The following is a 12,163-nucleotide window of genomic DNA, read 5'->3' on the forward strand; positions in this document are numbered from 1 at the left end:
TTATAGCTATTGAAACGTCGATTTGAGTTGAAACATGCAAATCGCCAATAGCGTCCGTGTATGATGATTTGATATTGAAGAGGCCATCATTAAATTTATCTTACAATGCACTGCAAGAGAAAATTACTCATTTTATCCTAGTGAATTGTCTAATGAAGGTATTCGCCATGAGTTTAAAGTTAGTTTGAATTATTCTTTAGTTAAAATTCCTGCAAGTCTGGGATTTTAACATCGCCGGATGTTACCTGTAGTTTGTGTATTTTTCCCAACAAGTTGATTTTTGTTTCTGACAGCGTGTGCTTTGCAGTAAATGTCTTGCAGAATTTGCAGAATCGCTGACCTTCACTTAGACGAATGTGAGCATGGTGCTGGGCCAAGTTACTGCATTGTTATTTCACGTCGCCTCTGAGCACCACAGCGAGTCATAACTCCCGACCATGTTTTGATATCAGTGATCTGTGCTAAGTGATGTAGGACAGGACGTGAAACACAATATGCCGTAATACTGCTGACTGCATGACATTCAAAAGTTTGGTTTGAGTTCTGCAAGAAATAGTACTACTATATCAAACTGTAACCCACTTCACTTTGTAAGCAAAGAAGTGAACTTCATCAGATTTGGAATATGAATCACCGGTTTTCAGTCTGGATTATGTAAACCCTAACATAAACCTTGAGGCTTTTGTCTTAAGATGAATTAAAAACCAAAACAAAGCAGCTAAAGGGACAGTTTGGATGAAGGTCTTACCTTTGTAATGTTTTGTTGTTCATTTATTGGAATGATCCTCCTCGTCCTCCTCGTCCAAGTTCAATGTAAGTTCAACAACAACAACAACAACGACGACGACGACGACGAAGACAACAACAACAACAACAGCAACAGCAACAACAACACCGCTCAAACTTTCCTTTGCCCTGGAAATGAGCAACTCTCCTTTGACTATTCTTTCAACAAGTCTTTGTCGCAGTTCCCGACTGCAGGGTATGTTACGGAACTGAACACTTTAATACAAACGAAGGAAGTGACAAATTGCGGAAGCCATGTGTTCAAAATCTAAACTGAGATGACTCAAGAATGACTCATTTTATGCATGATGCATAGATATCCAATTGTGGTGTTAAGAAGTAGGAACAGGTAAGGTTGCCTTTATTACCTCCGAAATTCCTGAATATGCGATGATGCGAATTTCTTTCCACAGATTATTCAAATTATGATTTTTTCTTTTACTTTTCAAGGGAATACCGAGACACACCCAGTCCAATGGCTTTACACTAGTGGCCAACTGAAATGGAAAAACCTCAGAAAATCATGTCGATTTCGTAGCGTATAATTATTCTGCAAATTAGACAATATTTTGAAGCACACAAGAGAGGATAACCTTGCACAATTACTAGGAGGTAAACCAGATTCGAGACCATTTGAAGAACTGTAAAAATATCAATTTCAGATTGAATAGTGGCTAAGTCTTTACATTCAAAATTAAATTTAAGAATACTCGTTTTTTTCTTCGTCAGACTCATGAAGGTTACATCTACGGTGACATTCATTAGTTTTTATCAAACCCGTTTTTATTCAAGGATGCCATTTCATGTACATGCATTCCGACAAGAGCTCTTGATTACACAAAGAAAAGCCGAATAAGGACATAATTAAAGCACCAGGTAAAATATTGTACACACATGCAATGACAATGAAGGCTCTAATGCAGGAATACGCACCCGAAGGCACTATGAGTGACCCAAGGGTGCAGGCTAAATGGAAATGGACATGAACCTGTGACTGACTTTTATCAATTAATAATATTATGCTACATATCACACCTCTTTCTAAATTTAAAAAGCCAAGAATCTTATTCAACCAGCAATACAATATGTAAAGGAACGCTTTAATTTCCCCGGGAATCAGTTTTTGGGTTATTCACTGTTCTTGTTATCTGAGGGCGTTGTATAACCAGTCAAAATTTACTCGGACACAATGTCTTGGCACGCATCCAATCTACGCTGACGCAAATTTCACGTACTAGCTGATATTCGTGGACCCAACGTCATTGTATTTTAGCCACCTAAGATTATGAAATTTGTTATAATATATGGTATATAATGCGTGGAGATAGCAGGGTGTCAGCCAGAGTAATATGCCTATCTTTTAAAAGGTGAGAATGTTTTCTTTGACACTTTTTAATTAGACAGCCTATTTGTGAAACACATGCCAATTTTTCCATTGCTTTAGCTATCGCACAGTTGGTTTCTTGAGTCGAGTTTCTGAGAGTAAAACTGGAATTTATCTGGAAATAAAAGTATAACAACCCTAAGAAATATAGTATCATATCGCTACAGCAATTAGTTTTCACCACCGCTTTTGTCATATCTGTTAAGTCTTAGTTCACATGTTGTTTTCACCAGTTGTGCATTACAACTTAGAAAGGGATCCAATCGTGTTGGCACTATAAGGCCTCATTGGCTTTCTTTTCAGCATCTAACTTTAAGCGAGTTAACTTGGTAATTCTACAATGAAGATTCGTCATTCCCTTTAAATGAAGCAGCAATTAATGACTCAATAATACTACCGGTATTGAAAAGTCAAGTCCATTGTTATTTTACACTTCTTAAAGCGTTTTTGAACAGCAGTTATAGACTGAAGCCAATATATTTTGTTGAGAGTTACTAGGATGTACCTTGCTTCATTCCCCGTTTATGCTGAGGGAAACACTAAACTGGCCATACATTTCGAAATAGAATCAAAATATTGAACCAAGTGTATATCGTAATTGAAAATGCGACAAAGATAATCGGTGTGGCTTTAGATATGTTCAATTTTTGATATTTCCTCTGAAACTCAATCTGAAGCTCTGGTATTACTACTGTTATTGCTGCTGATAATTGCGTACTTAATGAGGTATTCATGCAAACATACGCACATCAATTATGCTTATATTCTGAGACAACTTTTGTCATATGGTTGAGTTAGGTGCGGGAGATCAGAAAGCCAGAAAACAAAGAATATTTGTCTGAATTACTGTGTATGCCACTTTCATTACCGCCAAACTCGAGCCAAAGTGTATCACCTGCAGCCAAATGAACGGCTGCAGAATTGCTGGACTGGTGGTTTGTTCCGCTGTCAGAATCAAAGATCGAAAAGATGAGTTCTTCGTTCTTTTTCAGCTGCACAAAAGGTCTTTTTTGGTCTTGTTGTATGCTGACTGTGAAGAAGTAGACTCCGGGAACAAAGCAAGTGAACACGCCTGATTGCGAATCGTACCCGTCTCCAAAATTGATCATGATGTTGTCAAAGATGAGGATATCACCCTTGTTGCCGTTAAGCGGTAATGTGCGGTAAGCGGTAAATGCGACGGCAGATTGCATTGAGGAATCCCCTGGGTCACCCTTGGGACCGCTTCCACCCTTTTGTCCTTTCTGTCCTCTAGGCCCAGGTCCTCCCTTTAAGCCAGGAAATCCGTCACGACCTGGAGAACCCCTGTCTCCCTTATTACCTGGGAAGCCAATGTCTCCTTTTGGTCCAGCCGCAGGCCAGGGAAAGCTGGAGTCACCTTTTGGGCCAACGTATGCAGGCTCCCCTTTTGGTCCCGGAGGTCCTGCAAAGCCCTGAGGACCACGAGGTCCTCGTTCTCCTGGTTGGCCCCTGGATCCATCTAAGCCAGGAATCCCAGGATCACCTTTTGCTCCAAAGCCAAGGTCACCCTTGGGACCCCGAGGCCCATATTCCCCTGGATACCCAGGAGCACCTTGTTTGCCTCTGTCTCCCTTATATCCCTGGTCACCCTTTGCCCCTTTAAGTCCAGGAAGATTTGTGCCGGTATCTCCTTTTGGGCCTGCTGGTCCTGGGGGGCCATATGGACCAGGGATTCCAGGTATCCCTGGAGTACCTGGATGACCTTGGCAGCAAGTGCATGACCCTTCTTCCTGTGGCGAAGTCTGGGACTCAACTATTGGGGTCACACTGCCATACGCCCCGAATAGAAATGCCAAGGTGACCACAAGGTATTTGCAATCAACCTGAGAGGATTGTAAATTTTTTAAATTACCTCAAATCCATAATTAGCCAAAACGTAGTTATTAACGTACGGTCCCTATTTGATACAACTAAAACTTGAAAATAACGGCCATTAGTCAGGCAATGTCACCATTCAGGTAAGGTAAAACTCGTAACGATTATTTGGTTGGATAAAATACTTCTGCTAACTGCGATTTATTGCCAGTCGATAACTTTAAACACCGCTTGTAAGTAGCACGGACTGCATACCATAACTATATTACATCTGCTTTAATAGTGGTTAACGCACAGTTTTTTTCCATGAAGAGTTCTTCTTTGTTACTAACGGTGGCGTCATGCACCAAAGACATGTGTTTGTAGGTGAATTAAAACATGATTGCGTCCATTTGAGTATAAATGCAGCAAACTTCTGCTTCAAAGTAGGTAAACAAATCAAAGTTTCAGACCGCCTTAAGGAGAACTCTTCCAGCAATTTTACCCGATTACATCATGCACGTGCTTTGATTAATTGTGATACTTATAATAAACGAGTGAAAATGTACTTGGGAAGAATATAAAACTCCAACTAAATAGTGAAGTAAAAATGAAAAGGTGTGTACTTACTTGTGAAGCCATTGTGGACCTAAAGCATATGTGAGGTCGACTGCAAACTGTTTGCTTGGAGCCTGAAGTTCATTTTATACCCTTCTTGCGATCAAGGAACATTTCAAGAGGGAATTAGGGATTAATAATGGGAGGCGTGTGTTTCATATGTTTCCGTCTCATGCTTCCCTGGAGGCGTTACCCTTCCTGCCCTTATTACGGAAAAATGCATTATCATAAGAGTGATGTGTCTCTGAATCATAACAATCTGACCTAAATACCAAAGGGTTGGTCTTGAAAAGGAAGCTGGCAAGCTATTGACAAACTTTTATTTAGCACAGAAAGATTAGAATTGTTGCAAAACAGCTACAAAATTATAATAATTGGCCACACTTTGCTTGAGAAAACTGATTGATTTGGTATAATGTGTAAAATGTCGTTCTTTCGTCGTTGTGAATGAAAAAAATGTTGCAAATCTACTAACATCTTACATTTGTTTAAAATCGACTTTGTACGTTCCCACTTAAAAACACGAATGCACAGCTTCCAACACCAAACGCACACATGATTATGATCATGCGTATATGTCGTTGGTTGCTGAGGACACACAGGGTGTTTCAAAAAGTACACTTCTAGAAAATTGTCTCCAAAATAATTTTTTTTTACTTTCCAGAAATCCTTTATCACATATTGATAGACCTTGGTTTCTTGTTTTGTTTGCCGTCACATCAATTATGAGCCGTTCTGCATGAGTGAACACAGACAATTTACCTTTTCCAGATTTGAATCGGCTTGCATAGAGATGAAAGGGTTGAAACAGAATTACAAACAGCGGTTACAAAGTTTGTGTCCGTGCTTTCTTTCACCCAAATTCGCAAACAAATTCCTTTAAGCTTTAACCCAGATTTGTCCTCATTACCAAAATAACATCAGTATGGCGCAAAAAGGCAATTGTTCGTAGTAATGAATCTTTCACCATGCAGGAGCGCAGGTTACTGATGTGATGCAAATGAAGCAAGAAACCAACGTCCATCGATACATAGTAAAAAGATTTCTGGAAACTAATAAACCTTCCATATCGTGGACAATGTTCTAAATGTGTACTTTTTTAATCAAGATATAGAATCACTGGTTGAGCTGTTTCAATTTAGATTATACTTATAAAATATTTCGATTGGGGTTGAAAAATGTAAATATCATCAATAGCATTGGCGCATGATTTAAAAGAGGCGTCTTTGAATTTATCTTACAAAAGTATCGAAGAGAAAACTACTTATTTGTCCCAGTACATTACCTGATCAAGCTATTCGCCGAGATTTTGAAGCCAGTTTGAATTAAATTTTAGATATAATTCCTGCAAGATTTGATTTTAACACCTAGCCGAATGTTTCGTTTATTTTTGGTTTTTTCCGCAAGTCTATTTTGTCTCCGATAGAGTGTGTTTTTCAGTAAATATCTTGGCGAATTTATATTATTGCTTGCCTGCACTTGGACGAATACAGCATGAAGTGTGACCTAGTTACTGTATGTCATAGTAATTGCCTACTCTTAGTACAATAGCGACTCATAACTCCCGACTATTAATGACGACTGGTGATCAGTGTTAAGTGCTAAGTGACGTTGAACAGGCCGTAAACTACGATACACCATTTTACAGCTGACCGCATGATATCAAAAAGTTTGTTTTATGTTTTCCTGGAACTAGTGTCATATCAAACTGTGACCCATTTCGCTTTGCAAGTAAGGAAGTGGCCTTTATCTGATTTGGATATAAATCACGCATATCTCAGAGTGAGTTATTTAATTGGAAATAGCCTATAAAATTAATATTAATATTTTGGGGCTTTTATCTTAAGAAACATTAATGACAAAAACGGAAGGTTTGATGGAGATCTAACCTTTGCGATATTTTTATGTTCGCACAATAGGGGCAATTCACAAAGTGGGCCTCTTAGAGTTCTTAACATGTTGGCCAGTCACGATGCTCGAAATCGGTCGACCCAATGCGCGTTTGGAAACGGTCAACAGATTGTGTGCGTTGTAATCAGCCAACGCGTTGCAAACTCTTGTAGACGCACAATTGTGAATCGTCCATATTAAGGTTTTACCTGATCCTTGTCTTCCCAGATCGATCAGTTGCTTAGTCTAACAAATGTTGATGCCGCACTACAGTTCGACTTTAAACTATGGCAAATTAATAAGACGTTTAGTTTTCCCCCCCAAAAAACCTCTCAGACCTTCTTTGCCTTGTAAACGATTAACTGTCATCGAATAAAATATTTTTGAACCATTAAAAGTCTTTGTTACAAAAGCAGTTCCCGACACCAGGTTATGCTTATAGATTGAGCGCTTTGATTTAAACTAAAGGAAGTGACAAGGCACTGAAGCCATTCGTGTACAATCTAAAATCCGATGACCCAGAAATGAATCCTTTTATGCACAATGCTTGGATATCCAGGGGTTGGGTTTTAGAGGGAGGAACAGGTACACAACAACTGATTTACTTGATGCCTTTATTAGTTAGAAACTCCTGAATATGCAATAATGCAAATTTTAAGGTACAGATTATACTTTAAATGATACTTTTTTTTACTTTCCAAGGGAATACAGAGGCTGATCCGGTCCACTGTGGCCGACTAGAATGCAAAAACTTCAAAAATGTCAATTTCTCAGCGTATAATATTTTGCAAACTAAAGACAGTATTTTGAAGCACACCATGCATTTGTAATGACAACATTTGTTTATTATTATTAAGATAAGTAAACAGGAATAACATAGACATGCAGCATGAATAAAGTGAAATAACAAGCCATTGCACATGACTGAGATATATGATATTACACTTTTATTCTTTTCATGCTGCTTTTAAAGTTCCCTTTATTTTTCCGATATTTATTCATTAATTTAGGCGAAACGTAATAAAAGGAAACAACTACATCAATAAGAGACACACTTACATCCAGAAGGTGAAATTACAAAGCCAGGGATAACCTGAGAGCTGGTAATAAGGCGGCTTATTTCAATGGCGTCCTCAAGAACACAGAAATAAATGGATACAGTTGAAAATATTTCTAAATGTAAGTCCTTTAAAGCAGGGGCTAAGATTGGGTTACAAGTGGGAGTTAATGAATAGGCAGAGTCGACAGTCACAAGAGTAATATGTACAGTCATAAAAGGCAACCACAGAAATACGCTGCATAATTGGTAAGTTTTTCTTCGACCAATGAAAAAAGTGGCAGATATTAAGGCTTATCCATTGATCGTGAATGAGAAGCCATTCCTGCCTAGGTGGAGTCTGCGCATTGAATGGCTCTTTGACCAATCCACCCTGATTTGAAGTGGGGCCTGGGCGGCGAAAGAAAGACAGACTGATACGAAATTGTCCAACCAAGTTCTTCCATACTTTCGGCGTGCAAGCGAAGACCATGCACACAAAATGTGTTGTGCTTACTCAGCACGCCCTTCATCAAACGCGCCTAAACTTGCTTTAGGTTGGTACCAAAGGACTGTCCGTTTCATTAAAAAAAAACGCCCGCTTTTGTTCCCGCTCAGATTGGATCGGTGTGGTGGCTCACAGGGCCCAACATCTCAGTAACAGGCAAACATAATCAGCAGCAGGATTCACTTATTTAAAAAAAACCAATAATAATATATCAAGAGAAATTATGAAGCGTACTGAAGGGGTATAACTAAATTAATACAGAAATTGGTTTTCACGTAATTATGAGTCACTTTTTTCCTCTCTAAGGAGGTGAGTTTTCTTGTTCAATCTATGCACGGTATAAAACGAGAAAAGCATTCCTGTAAGAACCATTCGGAAAACTCCAGTAAATTTGTGGTTTTTAGCTCAGAAAGGTTATGACTACATTGTCATATAAGCATTTATTAAATTGTTATATAAGCATTCATTACGTAGATAGTTGCCTCTTCTTACCATCCTCGACACTTAATTGTGGTAAACTGGCCAGGGCTACAAGGTTGTTACTGAAAACGTGAGCTTACATTTCATGAATCAGAAACCCAGAGAACTGAGACAACTTATTATTATTTCCATCAACACCTGCACCATTGTTACGAAATTCGAGCCAGACCCTATCACCCACTCCCAGGACGGTAACAACTGCATTGCTGGGTTGGTGGTGGTAACCGGCATGGTTGTCATAGACACCAAGGATTCTGTATCCATTCTTTTTTAAGTCGGCCCATGGTCGTGTAGTAGACGCCAAACTCGTTAGGCTAACCGTAAAGAAATAAACACCGGAAACTGAACAAGTAAAGACACCCGTTTGGGCATCGTAATCATCTCCAACGTTCGTTTCGACTTCGTTGAAAACGATGTTATCACCTTGGTCACCTTCGAAGCGAATCCCCAAGGAAGCACTGAATGCGACAACGGACGACAATGTCCGTCCCCCAGAGTCCCCTTTCTGCCCCGTAAGTCCAGGAGAACCTTTGAAGCCTCGAGGTCCTTGTTCTCCTTGCTCCCCGGGAAATCCTCGATCACCTTTCGCTCCAAAGCCAAAGTCACCCTTGAGACCTTGAGGTCCCCGTTCCCCCGGTTGTCCCCGCACACCTTGCTTGCCTTGGTCTCCCTTCTGTCCTTGGTCACCTTTTGCCCCTTTAAGTCCAGGAAGGTTTGTGCCGGTATCACCTTTTGGGCCTGCTGGTCCCGGCGGGCCATATGGACCAGGGATTCCAGGTATCCCTGGAGTACCTGGATGACCTTGGCAGCAGGTGCATGACCCTTCTTCCGGTGGCGAAGTCTGGGACTCGACAATTGGTGTCACGCTGCCATGTGCCCCGAGCAGAAGAGCCAAGGTGACCACAAGGTACTTGCAAATGACCTGTCAATGGTTGCAAGTATTCTGCGTTAATTTGTAGATAACTGAAGAGAGCTAATTAACCGAAGATATCTTCAAACGATCACCATTTGATATAACCAATATTTCAATTACACGCAATTACACGTGATCAACGATTCATTAATCTGAAAACTGTGGTCAATTAATGCGTTTTTACAACGGATATAAATGATAACGGAATAGTAATCGCTGAGAACTTTCCAGTTCTTTTTAGAAGCGCGAACATTTACAAAAAAGATATATTCGCATGGTGCTGCCTCAAACCTACTTGCCACTTTTACCATGAAAACTTCACCTGAGTGCGACACGCGCCCAATTATGTGTGTTAAAGACATTAGCGCAATTAAGAATCAACGCTTGATGGTTCAGATGACGTCACGCTTCGCTTCTCTATCAAACACAGCAGATTTCTGCTTTAAAGTATACAAATCAAACGACCACAGTTTCAGGAAGCACAACAGGCAGTGATATATGTGACCTACCATGGCATTTCCAGGATTGATCCCCAAATCCAATTTTTTTTTTAGATATAGGCTGGAAAACAAAGAGCATTTATTAAGCTCTACCAATTTGATACCAAATTTATTTCCCAGTGCCACTCATGTCAGAAAATACGAAGCGAGAAAGACGACGTGTGTTATCAGGAAAGCCGATTTTATTTCTCGAGAAAAACTGCCCTCAAAAAAAGGGTAACGGAATGCACCACCAATCGTCTACAACGTACATTGCGCGTGCTGTTTAAAACTACATGTACTGTTAATTCCCATAGCAACGACACATTTGTGGTCTCCTGGTGACTATAATTTTTTAGCACGTATGAAATCACGAGTTAAATGTGATATCGTGAAAGTTTGATAACAGTATCTTTCGAAAATGATGAGAAGTATGAACTTCACGACAAAACACTTGATAGAACGCGAGACGGATTTTCTTTGAATGCTCAAGTAAACATTATTCATGGACACTTTTCACTCAAATTTCTCTTCAGTTAAGAAAGATGAAGGATTCAAACTTTCAGGAAATGATGTTCAGGGCCACGTGTTTCCTATCTGGTGATTTCAGAGCCGTTGGTTCTCGGGAACTATGCCATTGCTACAGAGCACAGTACGCTGTACACTGTACACATGTAAATGTACAGTACAGTACATGTACCGTACTTGTACACACGCATGGCGTTAGTTTTACAAGTTCTTTACGACGCGTTCCATATACATGGTCATTGGCCAGGGGACACATACGTCAACTATTTGCATAAAACGATTCAATGTACATCAAAAAATTTCATAAAAGGAGCCCAATCAGAAAGCACCTGTCTGTATATTATCTACGTCACATATCCGAGTGACCTCTCAACCGCCTGCTTCCTGTTGTCCAATCAGATGACTTTATTTTGCCGTCGTAACCGGCCTCAACGAACGAGACCTGCAACCTTTTCCAATACTCGACTTGGGCTCCGTCTTAGGCTTCGTTCCCAAAACCAATCCCCGATTGTGGGCCTGAAGCGTTTAAATTAAATTGGATCACTGTAATTTGTGGCTCTCTTGCATCTTATTTAATGTTTTGTGGCACTATTAAACTAATTACTGTGCTTACAGCTTCAACGTCAGCTAGTTAAAAAACAGTTGAATCCTGAGACGGAGCCAAAGTTGAGTACTGGAAAACGGCCATGGTTTCTCAGACGAAGGAAGACCGATTTGTTTACTTCAGTTTTAGGCTTGGTACAGGCTGGTTGACCTTTCAACGATGAGGTCAGTGTTATAAATAGAGAGACAAGTCTCTGCTCTTTCCAACGGTACCAGACTTGGCTCATACACATGGAGTATAACATATGAAAAACATTGCGGAATAGTGGTCAATTTCGGTGTCTGAAAGGTAATCACGATGATTTTTTAATACTGACTCACTTCAGAAATCCTCATTTTATACACCTTTATTGGTCTTTCCGACACATTTCACACAGCTAGGAGAATTGTGCGATAGTTAAGCTACCCAAAAAAATGTGAAAAACCGAAAATCGATTTTGAACCGATTTTTTTACGTATGTCTGACTTTGAACGCTAGTTACTCAGATTAAGGTTTTGGGGAACGTTCCTCATTTTGCCTTAAGAGGTCGCATATTACGTTGGAAAGCTTTCCAGCCCTAGTGCATATGTTTCGAGTAATTTTGATACTGGGTAATAATATCATACCTGGGTAAAAAAAATGTGCAAAACAGCTCAAACACTTACACTGAACTATTTTGGAAAGAGGTAATTTAGATTCCATAGTTCACACATTATGAAAAAAAGTTAACAAGTATGTGCACTTACGTGTGAAGCCATTGTTGACGAGGAACATATAACATGAAGTTGCTTTTCAAAGTTGATGGCAAACTGTTTGCTGGGAGCATGCAGTGCATTTTATACCCTTTTGTGATCAACGAATGACGCAAGAGGGAATTGGTGATTAATAGGGGGAGGCGTGTGCTCTGGTTTTTTTAATGTGTCTGTACGCCTCATTCTTCCCTGGAGTTCTTCCATATCTCTTCTATTATGCACAATGCACCTTGACCAGACGTACGAGTCCCAGCTGTCATCATCAGAGGCCCAGTCAGGTAATTCGACCTAAATTTCAAAGGGTTCGTCTTGAAAAATGTGCTTGACAAGTTATTGCCAAAAGCTTCAGTTTTCTGTGCCATGTCATAGTGGCATCGGGAGAAGTACCATC

The 12,163-nt window shown here is 39.9% G+C and overlaps 2 protein-coding genes across 2 annotated transcripts; both read right to left on the reverse strand.

The window, feature by feature from the left end:
• Window positions 1–1,547: 1,547 nt before the first annotated feature.
• LOC110974963 (uncharacterized) lies at window positions 1,548–4,706 on the reverse strand. The gene is made up of 2 exons (XM_022226955.2): window positions 4,616–4,706; window positions 1,548–4,014 (listed from the first exon to the last, which is right to left on the reverse strand). Exons 1-2 carry the CDS (start codon window positions 4,625–4,627, stop codon window positions 2,965–2,967), a joined length of 1,062 nt encoding a protein of 353 aa, XP_022082647.2. The 5' UTR covers window positions 4,628–4,706; the 3' UTR covers window positions 1,548–2,964.
• Window positions 4,707–7,090: 2,384 nt separating this feature from the next.
• On the reverse strand, window positions 7,091–11,916 carry LOC147795927 (uncharacterized). The gene is made up of 2 exons (XM_087130450.1): window positions 11,767–11,916; window positions 7,091–9,439 (listed from the first exon to the last, which is right to left on the reverse strand). Exons 1-2 carry the CDS (start codon window positions 11,776–11,778, stop codon window positions 8,594–8,596), a joined length of 858 nt encoding a protein of 285 aa, XP_086986576.1. The 5' UTR covers window positions 11,779–11,916; the 3' UTR covers window positions 7,091–8,593.
• Between the last annotated feature and the right edge of the window lie 247 nt (window positions 11,917–12,163).

This window comes from Acanthaster planci, linkage group LG20, assembly GCF_054643075.1.
Source record: "Acanthaster planci isolate LZ-2023a linkage group LG20, COTS_SCS, whole genome shotgun sequence".
Classification (NCBI taxonomy): Eukaryota; Metazoa; Echinodermata; class Asteroidea; order Valvatida; family Acanthasteridae; genus Acanthaster; species Acanthaster planci.